At 47.0% G+C, this 18,186-nt stretch overlaps 1 protein-coding gene across 2 annotated transcripts in view; it reads left to right on the top strand.

Annotated features, from left to right (window-relative positions):
* LOC139564650 (plexin-A1-like) overlaps positions 1-18,186 on the top strand; it is a 244,953-nt gene that overhangs the window by 136,099 nt on the left and 90,668 nt on the right. For both annotated transcript variants that reach the window (XM_071384372.1, XM_071384366.1), the window contains exon 9: positions 6,579-6,693. In XM_071384372.1, coding sequence (XP_071240473.1) covers positions 6,579-6,693 — 115 coding nt within the window. The remainder of the gene's footprint in view (positions 1-6,578; positions 6,694-18,186) is intronic.

The raw sequence follows: 18,186 nt of genomic DNA, 5'->3' as shown, positions 1-18,186 counted from the left end.
ATCATTATAATTCATTATTTGCCATTGACAGTCCCTGGTATTGGTTCCCAAACGTGTCTAAAATAGAGGCGGCAGGTAGCCTAGTGGTTAGAGCGCTGGGCCAGTAACCGAAAGGTTTGCTGGATCGAATCCCCAAGCTGAGCTGACGAGGTAAAAATTGGTCATTCTGCCACTGAGCAAGACAGTTAACCCACTGTTCCCCCCCGGGGCGCCGATTTAATCCCCGCACCGCTCTGATTCAGAGGGGTTGGGGTAAATGCGGAAGACACATTTCAGTTGAATGCATTCAGTTGTACAACTGACTAGGTAACCCCCTTTCCCTTTCCCTAAAAGTATCTCGTTACCCGGGTAATACATATTCAAATACATATCAAATTACTGGGTAATAAATATCAAAATCTGCCCAGTGAAAAAATCTTTGTGTCGTCGTTAGTGTTTAGGTTACTTCAAAAACAACCTCTGTTTCCCCAACCCAGTCTTTAGCCATGACTCTGGAGGGACCAGCTTAGTAAAGATCTGAACCACAACCAGCCAGGCAGGACCTCTGGGGGAGACTCTCCCCAGGGCAGATTGACTTATCCTAGGGTATTAGGGTGGACTAGACCCCCTCCCCCCCGCCCCTCCCCTGATTGGGGTATTAGCCGCAGGGCAGCAGATGGCTAGGGGTCCCTCAAAGCCCAAAGCCGAGTCAAGTGTCCCCCGTGCCAGTCAGATGAGCCTCCTTGGCCCCATCGTGGTATCCCCCCTCCCACACACACACACACACACACACACACACACAAAACACATACACACCCCACTAATTAGTTCAGTTGGGTGTGGTATTAACAATGTCAGGCTTGTGGGTTCGATCCCAGCTAGGGCCTCTAAAGAAACCTCTTCAATTGGTAATGCTACAGCAACGCTGGGGCTTCTCGCCGCAATAAACCCACAAATATGACAAAGGACTTGTGTAACGGAGTTGACATCATGTCTACAGTATTAGAGATGATACACGTCCATGCAGATGACAGTGATCGATGCTGATTGCCGAGTAAATCCCATTGCTTGGTAAATCTAATCCAAGATTTTGGTTACGGAGTGGTCATTTCTTCTGTAATGATACCGAGTTGACGAGGAAAGATGCTGAGTAAATCCTATTTGGCTGGCACTCGTGCCTCCGGACCACTTTGCTATGGGCATCTGTGCTCGGGCGTCTGATGATGAGATCAGACTGGTAATGTCATTTCCGTAATGACTCGGGCACGACTCGCGGAAGACACGCTCAATATTTCAAGACCGCTCGCTCGTTGTTTTCCCGAGATGAGTTCTACTGTAATGGGGGGAGACACACAGTGCTTTATGCTTATATGTATTTATAGGCACGCGGACGCACGTGCAAACACACACACACACACACACACACACACACACACACACACACACACACACACACACACACACACACACACACACCCTCCAAAAAGAGCTTCAAAAGCAGTTCTTGAATCATTTCTTGCTGTTCCACCATAGACGTTTACATGCATAATGGAATTACAATCGCTGTCGCTAAGGGATATGCTCGCTCAATGTTGAAAGACATGGATACGTATGGATACAGTATCTACCCACCCGTACCCGCCATGCACCCAAAAAGAACACACACCCCCCTTCTTATTTATTCTACTGATTATGTCTTGGTCCCGCGCTTTTAAAACATTCCATAAATTTGCATAGCAATATTCATCTAATTAGAGATCCCACTGTTTCATTTAAGGGTGGAGAAATTGAAATAGAAAACCACCCGCGGCCATGATTACTTCTTAATTCAATATTTCCATTTAAAAAAAAAAATCTCCCTCCCATTTACGATTTATTAGGGCTAATGTGGATAGTCTGGCAATAAAGTCATGTTTGATGTCTCTATAGCAAAGAATGAAGACCTCTAAGCACCTTTTTTTCCTGTGGTTAATTTGGTTCAGGTAGTGACTGGGTCGTCTATTGTGTGATTGAGCGTCCTTACGGTCTAATTCGGTATATAAACGCCGCAGGAAACCGCGTCGTACTCGGTCTTCCAGAGATGCACGGAGAGAGACGGTTTGGAACGGGAGATGGAGGTCGACGGAGACAAAAAGAGGTCGATACTTTTTGCGGGTGTGAGACAATATGAACAAGACTTTCCCATTTGTCAAGGTCCAAAATACTTTTGTACCCACCGGACCGTGACATTGGGGCAAATGCATTCATACGTGATACGAAATTGCACTTACATCCCCTCGTACAAACGTTTGGTCCAAAGCCAGGTAATCAGTAAATACTGTAGTGACGAGAGCAGTGAAGATCGTTTGAAATCTATCAATGAACCTACCTGCTATCTACATCATTAAAAGCACAGTTCATTTGAAATAAAAGGCACCTTCCCCGAAATAAGTAGTTTGATCAAGTACATGGTTCCAAATACAGTACACCTCAGGCTGATGATAAAGGTTATAAAACCCTTTTTAAAATAATCAAACCAAAGCCAGAGGAGAAATCACAGCCTATTGTGTTGGGGGGGGGGGCAGGGGGTAATGCCACCGCAGCGCTAAGGTTGGCGTAGCTCGATTAGCATTTCAATATGAAAGGATTCAATAAGCGTGGCTGCGTGGGGAGCGCGGCTTCTCCTTTTTGATGGTTTGGACGGTCACAGGGTGTAGGGCAGCTACAAGGGGTCCATGGAAAGAGGCCCACCTCCAGACAGAAGATTAGGGGAGGTTGGATATCCTCAAATGGGTTTCAGTGGGTACCCCCCGAGTTCAAAGACTTGGATGGACGCTAGCAGGGGGGGTGGTGACTAGCGAGTTACTTGGGGAGGGTGTGTGCATGGAGAGGCCTACTTCCAGGTCAATGGAGGAGTGGTCGGGGGTCCCCATATGGAGCCTCAATGGCCTCCTTGGGTGGGTAGAAAGATACAAGGTACCCCCCCCCCCCCCCCTTTCCTATTAAGCCATGTAACTGTTATTGAGGTATTGAGCTCGTTCTTCCTTAGGGAGGTAAAGAAGGGTTAGATAGTAGGGGGTCGTTGCGTGCTGCTTTCCTGCTCGTTATACCAAAGTCTGCAAACGGTACGCTAATTTTCCATAATGAATAAATGAAGGGAAGAAATAAAAGGATCTTTGTCTGGGAGATGCATAGCCTACATTTAACCAGTTTGGGGATTTGGCTCGCGCTGGTCCCCACTTTATGGAAAATTATACTGTGCTAAAATGGTAATTTCCTTTTGTCAGAAATGGCATGCTTATGTAATTTCAAGCGTTCTTTGTCCAGGCTAAACAAATGCTAGAAACATAGCGAACCAACCGCTAGGCTAACTAGCCCTTAACTAAGCTTACATTTCAGCCTTGTGCAAACCTAGCCTAGCTTAGCCTAATCAACCCTCCTTCCATTTTTTTATTGAACTTTTATTTAACTAGGCAAGTCAATTAAGAACAAATTCTTATTTACAATGACGGCCTACCGGGGAACAGTGGGTTAACTGCCTTGTTCAGGGGCAGAACGACAGATTTTTAACTTGTCAGCTTGGGGATTCGATCCAGCAACCTTTCGGTTACTTGCCCAACACTCTAACCACTAGGCTACCTGCCGCCTGGTTTGATGCTGGAAGAAGAGGCCTATAATTTCCATACAGAAGTTGTAGTTGTAAGCAAAACTCTTAGCTAGCCTAGCCTGACCTAGCCTGCTCCCATTTGTTTATACAATGATGAATCTCCTTGCTTCTCTGATGTCAGATTAAAGAGGCCTGTGATTTCCATTGCTCATTTTAAATGGACAGGCTCTCTCAGCACAAGCTAAATTGGTCAATTAAAGGCGCTTTGGGATTGAATTAAAGCCTTGGCCTCTGATCCTTACGAAGAGGGGGGGCCAAAATAATCTGGGTAACGCTTGATGGATTCAGATCGTGTGCGACTTTAAGAGCTTTGAGTTAAAGTCCTGTTACTCTTGCCGGCCCTGGAATAGGGGACATTCCGTTTTACACAGAGAAGCGCACTTTGGTGCGTGTTGTGAGTGTTTGGGGATCGATTGAGCTACGTTTGTGAGTTAGGTCCCCACGGATCATGTCAGATGAGGAGACGGCGAGAGGATTTGTCTGGTTTTAGGTTGTTCATCCGCTTTGGATGCATTTTGTGTGTTTTTTAAATATTTTTTTTACACATTAATCTAATTTGAGTTGATGACTGAGTTGACGAGTGCGGTTTGTTGACAGGCAACAACTGGCTGACCTTGTCAATACACAGACACGAGGTAATAACATGTTCGGCCTTATAGTTTTCTGTGCTGAAATCATTAGCTCTGTAGAAATAGAGTTCACTTCCTGTTTCCGGTGGCAAAGCAATGGAGGACCAACATATCCCACATCGCACCGCTTACCATCCAGAAGGCGAGGTCAGCACCGGTGCATCAACGCTGGTACCGAGAGATTGAGAAACAGCTTCTATCTCAAGGCCATCAGACTGCTAAACAGCAATCACGAACTCGGAGAGGCTGCTGCCTACATGGAGACCCGATCACTGGCCACTTTAGCAAATGGATCACTCGTCACTCTAAATAATGCCACTTTAAGGATGTTTACATATCTTACATTACTCATATCACATGTATATACTGTATTTTATACCACCTATCGCAGCTTGCCTATGTCGCTCGGTCATCGCTCATCCATATATTTATATGTATATATTATTATTCCATTAGATTTGTGTGTATTAGGTAGTTGGGGAATTGTTAGATTACTTGTTAGATATTGCTGCACTGTCGAAACTAGAAGCACAAGCATTTCGCTACACTCGCATTAACATCTCCTAACCATGTGTATGTGACCAATACAATGTGATTTTGATTTGATCTATAAACCAGACAGAAGAGCCCCCCCCCCCCTCTCTCTTCGATACCTCTGTCCCAGGAGACTTTCCTAACCAAGCTCTTGGCTACACCCCTCCCTCTCTTTCTCTCTCCCTCGTTTTCCATCTCTTGCACAATCCCTGGTGTCTCTCCCGCTCTCTCAGGGAGATCCACCTGCTTTTGCTGTCTTCTCTCTTGGCTCTCGGCTCATCACTCGCCACCTCTGGGCGCCAAGGCCGAAGTGGGTGCATTTAAATAGCAAGCGCTCTGGAGGATGAAAGGGGCTTTAGACAAAAAGCGAGGGAAGGTTTAAAAGCCGCGGGGAGAATGGAACAATGTGAAATGGATAGAGGTGGAGGTGAATACTGTCGAGAGAGCGAGAGAGAGGGGGTAAGTAGAGGGGTAAGAGAGAGAGAGAGGGTAAATTGAGAGAGGGAGAGGGTAAATTGAGAGAGGGAGAGGGTAAATTGAGAGAGGGAGAGGGTAAATTGAGAGAGGGAGAGGGTAAATTGAGAGAGGGAGAGGGTAAATTGAGAGAGGGAGAGGGTAAATTGAGAGAGGGAGAGGGTAAATTGAGAGAGGGAGAGGGTAAATTGAGAGAGGGAGAGGGTAAATTGAGAGAGAGGGTAAATTGAGAGAGAGGGTAAATTGAGAGAGAGAGAGAGAGAGGGTAAATTGAGAGAGAGAGAGAGAGAGGGTAAATTGAGAGAGAGAGAGGGTAAATTGAATTGAGAGGGTAAATTGAATTGAATTGAGAGGGTTAGTTGAGAGAGAGAGAGAGAGGGTTAGTTGAGAGAGGGTTAGTTGAGAGAGAGAGAGGGTTAGTTGAGAGAGGGTTAGTTGAGAGAGAGAGAGAGAGAGAGGGTTAGTTGAGAGAGAGGGTTAGTTGAGAGAGGGTTAGTTGAGAGAGGGTTAGTTGAGAGAGAGGGTTAGTTGAGAGAGAGAGAGAGAGAGAGGGTTGAGAGAGAGAGAGAGAGAGAGGGTTAGTTGAGAGAGAGGGTTAGTTGAGAGAGAGAGGGGGGGGGTTAGTTGAGAGAGAGAGAGAGGGTTAGTTGAGAGACAGTTGAGAGAGAGAGGGTTAGTTGAGAGAGAGGGTTAGTTGAGAGAGGGTTAGTTGAGAGAGGGTTAGTTGAGAGAGGGTTAGTTGAGAGAGGGTTAGTTGAGAGAGGGTTAGTTGAGAGAGAGAGAGGGTTAGTTGAGAGAGAGAGAGGGTTAGTTGAGAGAGAGAGAGGGTTAGTTGAGAGAGAGAGAGAGGGTTAGTTGAGAGAGAGAGAGGGTTAGTTGAGAGAGAGAGAGGGTTAGTTGAGAGAGAGAGAGGGTTAGTTGAGAGAGAGGGTTAGTTGAGAGAGAGGGTTAGTTGAGAGAGAGGGTTAGTTGAGAGAGGGTTAGTTGAGAGAGAGAGAGAGGGTTAGTTGAGAGAGAGGGTTAGTTGAGAGAGAGGCAGGCGGAGACAGGGAGGAGATTGTGAAAGGGGGAAAGACTGAATGCGGACAGAGGGAGGGGAGAACAGTGAACAGACATGGATGGACAGTGAGAGAAAGAGAAGCAGGACGAGAGTAAAGCCAGAGGACATTTAGAATGACCGGAGAGAGGTTCAGAGAGTCAACCGAGTGAGAGAGAGAGCGGTTGATTCGTTTCTGACTTTGTTTCTCACGCTGCGTGTGCCCAGCCTGTGTTCTGTGTTTCCTAACACTATCCATCTCCCCCGTCCTCACCTCCAGGTGCCTGTCGTGTGTCAACGGCTCGTTCCCTTGCCACTGGTGTAAGTACCGTCACATGTGCACCCCGAATGCCAACGACTGCTCCTTCCAGGAAGGCCTCGTCAATATGTCCGAGGTGAGTGTCACACCCCCCCCCCCCCCCCACACACACACACACACACACACACACACACACACACACACACACACACACACACACACACACACACACACACACCTTGTTAACTGACTATAGGGGATGTGGGACTGAATTCTAAACCCACAACTGTTACAGAAGACTTGCTTGAGCGTATGTCTTGGCTGTTAGCTCTTAGTGACGCAAACTTGGTACACAAGCGCATGCTCATACTCAGGTGTGTGTAAGAAGCGCACACACACACACACGCGCGCGCTTGTGCATTCTCATCCTTGCTGTTGAGCTCCTTTTGTTTATTGCCTCACCGGGTGCTGTTGGCACTGTGGCAACACCGCTTGTATACAGAACGCCAGGCGGTGTTTTCGGTTTCCTTTCCGTAGGCGGGCTGAAGGAAGGAATATGGAAATGTGGCCTTGTTCTTCGTATCCAAATGCTACATTAGCATAAAAGCTAATATCAATCGCGCGTCTCCCCGTCTTCTCAGCCGCTCGTACAGTGGAATACCAAGTGGGGACCGCCGCTGTTTGTCGAGGCGCGTACACCGTGTGTAGACCCCCGACGCATATCGACAGACACACTCTTACGCTGCGGGCTCCTTTTTCGTAGTCCTGCGTACACCATACAGTCATAACACACACCCGCTCTCTCTAAAAAAACACACACACACCCACACCCACCCTCTCTCTAAACACATCTCTTGTACGCAGTCTTATCGTGAATGTTTTCTGAATGCCAATCCACTGTCCTCCCAAGTGACTGACAGTCATGCTTTACTCTTAAGCATAATCCATCTGATTCAGCCTGAAACACACACACACACACACACACACACACACACACACACACACACACACACACACACACACACACACACACAAAGGTTGGCCTTATTTACCGACAACGCTAATTAGTTAACCTCAAATCCAATTACACACACACCCCTCGGGTTTAATCTCTCCTCCAACCGCAGCCGTTGAGCGTTAGCGCTCTCAGCGTCAGCGTGGCACCGTTCCCGTCACGTCTCACCTCTTTCCTCCAAGCGGAGCGGGGTAAAACGTTTAGCGGCGCTGCCTGTCGTTAGCATGTTAGCATCACGCCTTATCTCTCTTCTCCAAGCGCGGCGGTGTAATTTCAGAGCTGTGGCGTTAGCGTGGAAGTGCCTGCTCTGGCTCTCTGGCTAAGCGGCAACGTGGACTTGCCTTTACGCCTCGGAGAGTAAATCATGCGGATTAACGCTCCCATCTGTAAGACACGGGGTGTGCCTGGCTAGGCTAGCATGTTATGTTTGTGGTTGAGAGGAACTGAGGGGGAAAGGGCTGATAAACAGGAAAGGCCTGTGGGGATGGCGAAGAAGGGATGAAGGGAGAGGATAAGGGGGAGGAAGGGAGAGGTCTGTGGAGAGGGGATAGGAGCTTTTGAAATGTTTATTGGTGTGTATTTGTTTATATTGTTTGAATGTGTTTGGTTTGTATGTTAAGGAGTGTGTGTGTGTGAGAGGTGTTGACCGCGACGTGGATTTGGGAGACCTTGCCTGCCAGGGCGTCTGACTGTCTGTCTTTCTCTGTCTGTCTTTGTCTGTCTGTCTTACTCTCTGTCTGTGTCTCTCTGTCTCTCTCTCTCTGTCTGTTTGTGTCTCTCTGTCTCTCTCTCTCTGTCTGTTTGTGTCTCTGTCTCTCTCTCTCTCTGTCTGTTTGTGTCTCTGTCTCTCTCTCTCTCTGTCTGTTTGTGTCTCTGTCTCTCTCTCTCTGTCTGTTTGTGTCTCTGTCTCTCTGTCTGTCTCTGTGTTTCTGTCTGTCTCTTTCTCGCTCTCTCTGTCCCTTTCGTTCTGTCTGTCTGTCTCTCTCTCTCTTTCGGTCTTTCTCGCGTGCTCTCTCTCTCTCTCTCTCTCTCTCTCTTTTAGTTTTCTTTCCTCCTATACACCTTATGGCTCCCTCCCCATCTGTCAAGGGTCGGGAGGTGCTCTGGGCACAGTACCAGAGCGTGTGTGGTTGTGAGAGAGAGAGTGTGTACTATATTCAGTGTGTATGGCCTGCAGGTTAGTGTTTTTCGTCATCAATCTATTTCTGGAGGCAGCTCTGCAGAGTGATCACTAGTTAGCACAGCCACAAAGTCATAAAATGTGATTTTTAAACTGAACCTTATCCCCACTGCTAACCCTAATGCCTAGTGTTATGAACCGTCTCGTAGCCCGTAACAGAGGGAGACAACGCGGAGATTAAAAAAAATAAAAGAAACATATTCATTAAATAGAGTAAACTATAAACAGTGGTGTATGTAGTCAGTAGTGTGAGTGAGTGGATACGTGTGCTGAGAGGTGCCAAAACAAAGAAGAACACAAAGAAGCCCCAGAATGCCACAACATAAAAACAACGGTGTGTCTGCATGGAGTGAGTCTCCTTGATGTATGGGGGAAAGGTGCGTTTATCCCCGGGACACACCGGAGCACAGGTGTGTCTCATTTCGCTGACGACCCTCACTGCTCCGCCCACCGACATCCTATTAAGGAAAACAAGAGCAGAAAAAGAATTTGGCAGACAGAGTGGGAGGGCCATCGTCACACTAAACCTAACTTTAAATTAAGACCCACATTTTTTTTTTTATGTATTTTTTTCATGGTTTCTTACAATTTGGCCAATTTTGACTTTGCAGCTGTCCTATCTAAGGGGAAATTGCTCCGTTCTGCCTCCAGGACAATACCCGTGACAATCAAGGTCAACCTGCGTGTGTCGCCCATTTTAAGAATGAAACCCACATCCTCTCCCAAAATTAGCTGTGCTGATCTGGGATCAGTTTTGCCTTTTTATATCATAAGGAACCCGCTTAAATGGAGAGGGGGGGGACATGATCCTAGATCAGCACTTGTACTCTGAGACGCTTTCTGAATACAGACCAAGACCTTTATCAAAGGGAGGCCCTTGTTGGTTGTTATTGGTTGAAAGAAGCCGACTGACTAACAAAATGCTGCTGTATTTGTTTATGCGAATGAGATGCGAGACATTTGAGAGAGTCGGGGGGGGGAATGTAATGAGTGACATTTACAAATCAAATATGCATAAATCAACGTGCCACCGACAGGGCGACAAACAAAGCAGCGCGTCAGATGCGACCAGGCAGAAAATTACAAAGAGGAAGAAATAACTTTGAAAAGAGAGAGAGAGAGAGAGAGAACCGTTCACTTTGTGAGTTACTATAGTATGTTTTATCTCTCCCCCTCTCCGTCACTCTATTTCTCTCTCCCTCCTCTCTCCCTGTCTGCTCTATACATTCAAGTAACCGACATATTTGTACTGCGCCTTGGAATGTGTCGCTGCCATGATGAATATTTTAGTCCTCCTCATGAGTTCACCACCCTGTTTCTCTCCCGCTGGTCTGATACGCACGGATGGACAGAGGGGTAAATGTAGGGCTGTCCCCGACAAAAAAAAATATATAAAAAAATATATATATTTATATTGGTCTGTTCTTTGGACCAATCCATTTTTCAACATTACCTTATGTGTTTTAATAAAATCAACTATATGCTTGTCTGATGAAATAAGACTTGAGGGAGCCAGAGATCCAGATAACCAGAGGAGAAGAACCTTAACCTGACCCGACTTATCGTCCTGCCTCTCCTGCTGGCCTTCGCAGATTCTCCCGTTACTCAGCTGAAGTTGCTGGTAATAGGGATACACCAGGGGTCGACTACACCAGGGGTCGACTACACCAGGGGTCGACTACACCACTTCTCGTGGGGAGTGCGAATTTGTCTTAAAACGTCTACCGACCTGCGTGCCGGTTATGATTTTCATATGCTCATTTTTGTGGAACAGTTTCATTTCATTTCTAAGAATGTCTTTGTATCTCAAAATCACTCATGTGGTTAATCAAAATGATATCCAAATCTAAATGAAAATGATACAAATCTAACAGTAACTTCTAATGCCATTTCCAACTATGTAAAAAAAAAAAAAAAGCCTGCATAAAGCCAACAAATAAAAACATTGCAAATAAATAAATAAAATAAAAAATCCTATAAATCACATTGGCTTCGCAAGGGGCCCGTCTGCAACAAACTTGCATCATTGTATCAACTATCAACTTGGGTCCAGCCTGAAGATGGTGCTAGCAAACTTGCAACATTTTATAAAATATTCTGTGCCAGTGAGCTCAGGACAGACACAGCTGTAGGCTATTTGCCCAAGGGATAAGAAGTAATCAGGTAGGCCTATTTTTATGACGTTTCCACTGGATCAGAGCATGACAGTTGTCTCTTTTCACACAGTGGTTATCGAAAGGGAGAGAGCTGGAAAGATTTCTCAAATACATTGTGGAAATATTGTCATTCTCAATGACGTATAAACAGACCACGTTTGCTTGCTGTTTTGAGGTGAAGAAAACATTCCATTGAGAAGCTCCACAGGTCATTAGTGTCTGTTTTGAATGCGTTTGGTTTATATGTTAAGGATTTGTGTGTGTGTGTGTGTGTGTGTGTGTGTGTGTGTGTGTGTGTGTGTGTGTGTGTGTGTGTGTGTGTGTGTGTGTGTGTGTGTGTGTGTGTGTGTGTGTGTGTGTGTGTGTGTGTGTGTGTGTGTGAGAGAGAGAGAGAGGCTATTTTGGCAGTGACGTGGACTCAGAAATACTATCAGATGCCCAAATGGGAACATTTATATGCCAACATTTGCTCACAGACCAGGCAGCCTGCCGGCCTACTTCTCTCTGTAATCAGGTGCTCATTCTTACTCGACATTGACAGTAGCGTTCCGAACAAAAGACGAGGACTAAGTTGACAATATTTATTAATGGAATGAAATAAACCCGAAACAACATGTTTCTCACAAGTGTAGCAAAAGTTGTGCACTCTGCAAACAATGTGTCCACTCTGACAATGAGAACGGTAAATGACTGTACTAATAATATATCGAAACGCATTAACAGAAATAACCATAATCAAAACACTTTGTAGGTTAGAAATGATAGGAATTAGTGGTAAATGTCGGCTACTACTGGAGATATATGTAATGGGGAATTGATAGACACCAACAATCAAACACAAACAATTCACACAATGAAGTTATGAAACCAATGACTGTGCACAACTTGGCGGTAGAGCGCACATTGGAGAGAGACTTGCATTGGGCATCTCAGCCACACTCCCCTTCTTCTTGGACCCGCGGCCTCCGCAATCGATTATTTCACTGAGACAGGTGCCGTATAATTATTTTTATATATTTGCTACTGCTCAGGAAAAAAGAAAAAAAGAAAGAAGCCTGGTTCGACCAACAGCCTATCGACAAAATAATCCACCAGTCGACTAATTGGGGTCAGCCCTAGTTGAATGGGGGTCAGCCCTAGTTGAATGGGGGTCAGCCCTAGTTGAATGGGGGTCAGCCCTAGTTGAATGGGGGTCAGCCCTAGTTGAATGGGGGTCAGCCCTAGTTGAATGGGGGTCAGCCCTAGTTGAATGGGGGTCAGCCCTAGTTGAATGGGGGCCAGCCCTAGTTGAATGGGGGCCAGCCCTCCTCCTCTCCTCCGTTCTCTTCGGCTGGTCCCTCTCTTACTGGTGACGTATTGTACCGCACCCTCCCTTACCAGCGTGGAACAGGGAGAACCGTATGCTGGGGCTGCATCCCAAATGACACCCCGTTCCAATATGGTGCACTACGGGCCCTGGTCAATGCTTGTGCACTAAATGGGAGAATAGGGTGCCATTGGGGACGTAGCCGAGGACATTCTCCATACTATCTTGTTGGTGCAAGGGGGAGGGGTTTGATCCTGTAGTTGCCCATCCAAATGTAAAGGAAGGGTTATTATAGCTGGCAGTCGATATTCTGTACATCCAGACCTCCACCGAGTCCTGCCTCACCGGGTCTGTAGTGATCTTGTCAAATGTAGCTCGACTGGGTGTTATCTGAGCAAAGCACAACCGAGGCCGGGGGGGGGGGGGTGTGTGTGTAATATATCCCCTCTCTCTATACCCCCGTCCATCCTCCCAGAGGGTGTATTCACCCTCCCCTCCCCCCATCCCCATTTGACTTTCTCAACCATCATCTGTCCCCCTCCTGTTTCTCTCCTTCTACACTTTCCCTCCAATTCTCATCTCATTATTTTCTCCACTTTTTCCTCTTCCCACTCATCTCTCTTATTCTACTTCCCTGTTCATCTCTCTTATTCTTCCCACTGTACTCTCTCTCTCTCTCTCTCTCTCTCTCTCTCTCTCTCTCTCTCTCTCTCTCTCTCTCTCTCTCTCTCTCTCTCTCCCCCCCTACCCCATTCCCACCCACCCATCCCTCTCTCTCCATCAGTCCCATTCTCTCAAGCCAGAGTGGACAGTCTCAGGCTGCATTCCAAATGCCACCCTCGTGCCCTATGTAGTACGCCAGTTTTGAACCCCGTGGACCCCTTGTCAAAAGTGGGGCACTGTGACGGGAATACAGTATGTTGCCGTTTTGGGGACACCGCCTCGGTTGCTGCTGTCACCGCTCTCTCATTTATGATCATTAGAGCTGCTTTTGTTTCAGCAATAGTAAAACAGTGATTTCCAGATAGAACTCATCTCCCGCCGGCTAATTAGACCATGGATCAAAAAACGGCACCAGCAGTGAGCGTAGCATTGCCCCCGCCGTCCCCTCCTCCCATCCTCTGTCCCTTCTTCTTTCCTCTGAGATTTGTCTTCCCTTTCCGCGCCCTCCTTCGTCTTCCTCCTCTCCTCCCCTTTCCAATTGCCCGTACTTTCTCCCTCGCTCTCTTTCTCTCTCCGTTCCAACCCATCTCTCCTCTTCCCTTTTCTCCCATCCCCCGTTTTCCGGTGTTTCTCCCCCCACATTTCGCTGCCTTTCACTGAGAGGAGGAGACAGGCGCTGGCCATGTTTAATAAAATATAAACCTTGTCGAGATGAAGAGAGAGAGAGAACATCGCCTCTCCTCCACCCATTCCACAACCTCTCTCAGGGATCTCTCCTACACACACACACACACACACACACACACACACCCACACACACACACACACACACACACACACACACACACACACACACATTCACACACACACACACATTCACAATTCAGCTCCTCCAACGCTCCATGCGATAGAGGGAAACCAGAAACGGGTCAGATTGAGACCAGATGTAAGGTAGAGAGAGAGAGAGAGATAAACGAAGGAGGAGAGAAACAGAGGGAAGAAAAGAGAAACTGGCAATAACAAGCCAGAGATTACATTTTCAGAGTGACGCAATTTATTTTCCAAATGTTCTCGCAGGATTAAGAGAGGGAGAGGAGGAGGAGGGAGGGGAGGACAGAGAGAGCAAGGGAGGGAGGAAACGGAGGCGATGGGTGAAGTAACCGCCGCATCCCGAGCCAGATGGACCGTAACTCAACCGTGACCGAGCCGGCTCCTCCTTGTATAACCCTCCTCTCAGCACCGTGGTCGACAACCACATGACTCGCCGCTAACACTAGCTCTTGAGAACATTCCGGACCCTTCCTTCTAGAAATGTATGAATGGAGACTTGTGTTTCCAATTCATAATCCGATTTCCACCCCCCTTCAAATGCAATCGCAAAATATCAGGTGCTTGTCTCCCCCCCACCCCATCCTCTCTTTCCTCCCACCCTCTCTTTCCTCCCATCTCTTTTCCATTCCAATTCTATGAATCTTTAACGAGCGGATCAGTGAACCTCAAGAGCACCGACCGCTGACAACAATTGCGCAACACGAACATGCAATGCTATGCAGCATAATGTAATTCACAGCCTCTTCACTGTCACACGGCCCCTCAATAACGTTCCCACACACTCGTTTTGTTGACGTTCCCGAGAAACGGGAGCGAAAAAAAAAAAAAAATAGAGAAGTGGGATTTGGATCTGCTCCCTGAAGGATGAACGGAACAACTCTCCTCAGAGAATGGTACAGTTGCCTCGTCTATTTTTAACCGTAACGCCCCGGTGCTTATCTCTTCTTTTCTTGTACTTTTGTCACGATACAGGCTAGTGGCGCCGAAGCATCCCTTAAGTGTTGGCTTGTGCTTCTTGCTTGGAAGTAGCAGTAGCTGCGGTGCCTGGCAGAGAGACTTCAATGGCGCGACCAGAAGGTAGAGGAAGCAGGGCTCCGTAAAGCAGGCCCTAGTCCAGAGACAAAGTTGCACAAATACGCATGCGACAAATGTTCACTCAACTGTGGTCAAGGAGAAACATTCTGAACGTGTTCAACGTAGCTGCAAGCGGATGCTTGCCACGAAGGATTTAACGCGTTATTTCATTTTCTTGTCCTCAGTGAGAAATACTGGGTCCTCGACATTGACCCCCCCTCCCCCAAGCTACACCCACCTCTTTTAGCACCCTTGCCCATCCAAGGAGGACTCTGACTGTTGTACTTGAAACGTATTCGTTAAAGGGATACTTCGGGATTTTGGCAAACGCCCTTTATCTACTTGCCCAGAGTCCGATGAACTGGTGGACACCATTTTGATGAGTCTGTGTCCAACGGGAAGGAAGTTGGAGGTAGTTTTGCGAGCCAATGCTAACTAGCGTTAGCGCGACGACGAAGTGTATGGGTAGACTAAATTGAGATTTGTTCTTTTTTTGCACACACACACACACACACACACACACACACACACACACACACACACACACACACACACACACACACACACACACACACACTACCCCCCATCCCCCCCAGGCGGTGTGTGTCTGTCAGTCACAGTAGTTCCCTGTGGTTTAATTATTCATGCTGTATTAAATGTTCATTTCCACACACCCTCGAAGTTGGCCTGCCTGCCTTAATGGAGACCGCAGATGAATATTGGAAGAGAGCGGAGTCACAGACGGGGAGAGTGACGACGCGGGGGAAAAGGAGCGCTGGAGAGACTGGAGGAGAGTGAGATATAAATGGCGAGAGAAGGGAGAGAGGGGGCATGTAGAGATAGAAGAGGACACGGAGGAGGAGACCGACGGATACGGGAAGGCAGAGAGGGACAAAGATGCTGTTGAACAAGAGGCACAGAGAAAGAGACTGAAGGATATTGGTAGGATATCAATTTGTAAGTCGCTCTGGATAAGAGCGTCTGCTAAATGACTTAAATGTAAATGGTAGGCAGAGATAGAGTCCCATAGCGTGCTTTGCTATCCCGTCTTAAGTTTTCCTACCGGCTCTGTTAGGTAAAGGTTTGGAGGATGTTCTTTTTTTCGAAAGGAACCTGCGCTGATTCCGGCACTTTCCATGATTGCGCAGCCGTGCGTCATCTCTTTCCTAGATCATCACAAAGAGACAGTATCTCACATAACATGGTTAGCTTGAAGAGTAACCTCTGAAAATGAGACTTGTCTTTTGGGATTCAGGTTAGAACCATATCTGTGTCTGGACTAAATGATTTCTCGCAAGTCTTTAAGATTTTTTATTTTTTTTTGCATATGTAATGTTCTGTACAGTCACTGTTAATGCCAGTGTGCCTTGGGATATCAGGAATCCCATGAATTGAGATTGATTTTGCCCGCGTATGTCTGTACAGTATCAGCCAAGCGTGTGTATCTGTGGTGGGCAGTAATATTTGCTGTGTATATACAGTATATTTTACATATATATATATATATATATATCTATACTGTACCTCACATGAGACTCGTGATAAGACGATGCAGTTAGTCCATTTTAATGAGTTATCGGACTCCACAAAGATTATTTAGCAATGTGCACGGTCACCGTAGTTGAGTTTACAGTAATAGGCACTGAAGACATCTCTGAGAATGGAATTCTAAATACAATTATTATTTCAGGATTTTGTCAAATGAAGGATAACATTATACAAGGCAAAAGCTTCAGTTATAAAGCATGAACAAGCATTACACAGCATTATTCTAAGCATGGTCAGAGAGTGAGAGAGACAAAGAATCCATGGCTTGAGCCATGGCCCATAGCTCCTGGGAGAGAAAGAATCCACGGCTTGAGCCATGGCCCATAGCTCCTGGGAGAGAGACAAAGAATCCATGGCTTGAGCCATGGCCCATAGCTCCTGGGAGAGAGAAAGAATCCACGGCTTGAGCCATGGCCCATAGCTCCTGGGAGAGAGAGAAAGAATCCATGGCTTGAGCCATGGCCCATAGCTCCTGGGAGAGAGAGAAAGAATATACGGCTTGAGCCATGGCCCGTAGCTCCTCAGAGAGAGAGAAAGAATCCACGGCTTGAGCCATGGCCCATAGCTCCTGGGAGAGAGAGAGAAAGAATCCACGGCTTGAGCCATGGCCCATAGCTCCTGGGAGAGGGAGAGAGAGAAATAATCCACGGCTTGAGCCATGGCCCATAGCTCCTGGGAGAGGGAGAGAGAGAGTGTACTGTAGGTATCTCACCACAGCAAGTCAGGAACATAAGAGAAAGAACAATGAATCTAAGACCCTTTTTACATAAGCATCTGAGTTGTTTGGATTCAAAAACGGGGGTTGTTGAGCAATAGTATTACTGTAAAGTTAACCTCCAATCAGATATCAGACCTACATGATGTCACCTCTGCTTCTCAGAGGTGTGACAATGGGGGTTGGTAATTCCAACACAGAGGAGGAGGCTGAACTCCTAAGACAACACAGAGGAGGAGGCTGAACTCCTAAGACAACACAGAGGAGGAGGCTGAACTCCTAAGACAACACAGAGGAGGTTCTTGCATACAGTTGATAAGAATAGTCGCTTCGGGCGCTGGGCTGCTCTAAATATCCCATGAACACACAGTGATGTGTACCACTCCTTTTTGTCACCGGTAGTTTCCGCCTGTATGACAGATCATTCACACCACCTCTGTATAATTTGTGCATCACTCTCTTTTTGTCATGCTCCCTTTCACACTCTCTCTCTGCTCCACTATTTCCAGAGAGTGAGGATGAGAATTGGGAGTGGACGGAAACTCCCGAGTCCCTTTTCGTGGTTCAAAGTCCCGCTTTAAAAAAAAATGTCTTCCTCGCTGACTCGTTCCGCTCTCATCCGCTCTACTCCTGCGCTCCCCTGCACGTCGCTCGCTTATTAAGTCGTTACTCTCTCTTTCTCCTTTATTTTTTTCCTTCTCTTTCCGCCATGATCCGTCTCTCGCCTGTCGAAGGGGCGTCGTTTCGCAGCTTAATGAGAATAACTCAGCCGTTCCACCTAATAGATCCGCCAAAAAGAAGAACTACACACGTATGTGTACACGCATACACACACACACGCACACGCACACGCGCACACACACACACACACACACACACACACACACACACACACACACACACACACACACACTGTGTCGGTCGAGCCGACAGGCAGCTCTGGCATGTCTCCCCATCAGATGCGAGCCCCGTGAAGGTCAGCTTGTAGTTAAAGATGAGACCGCCTGCTGAGCTGTTTTACCACAAACGTGTCCTCTAAAAACCCCCTCGGAGTGTTGCCCTTATATTGACCCTGTTGTCTCTCTGTTGTGTCTATGTTCGCCAACTTCCCAGAGCTTTGATTCGTTGGTTAAGTTCAGAA

The sequence above is a fragment of the Salvelinus alpinus genome, chromosome 2 (genome assembly GCF_045679555.1).
Source record: "Salvelinus alpinus chromosome 2, SLU_Salpinus.1, whole genome shotgun sequence".
Classification (NCBI taxonomy): domain Eukaryota; kingdom Metazoa; phylum Chordata; class Actinopteri; order Salmoniformes; family Salmonidae; genus Salvelinus; species Salvelinus alpinus.
The sequence above is the reverse complement of the archived record's forward strand: the minus strand, read 5'-3'. Positions and strand labels throughout refer to the sequence as shown.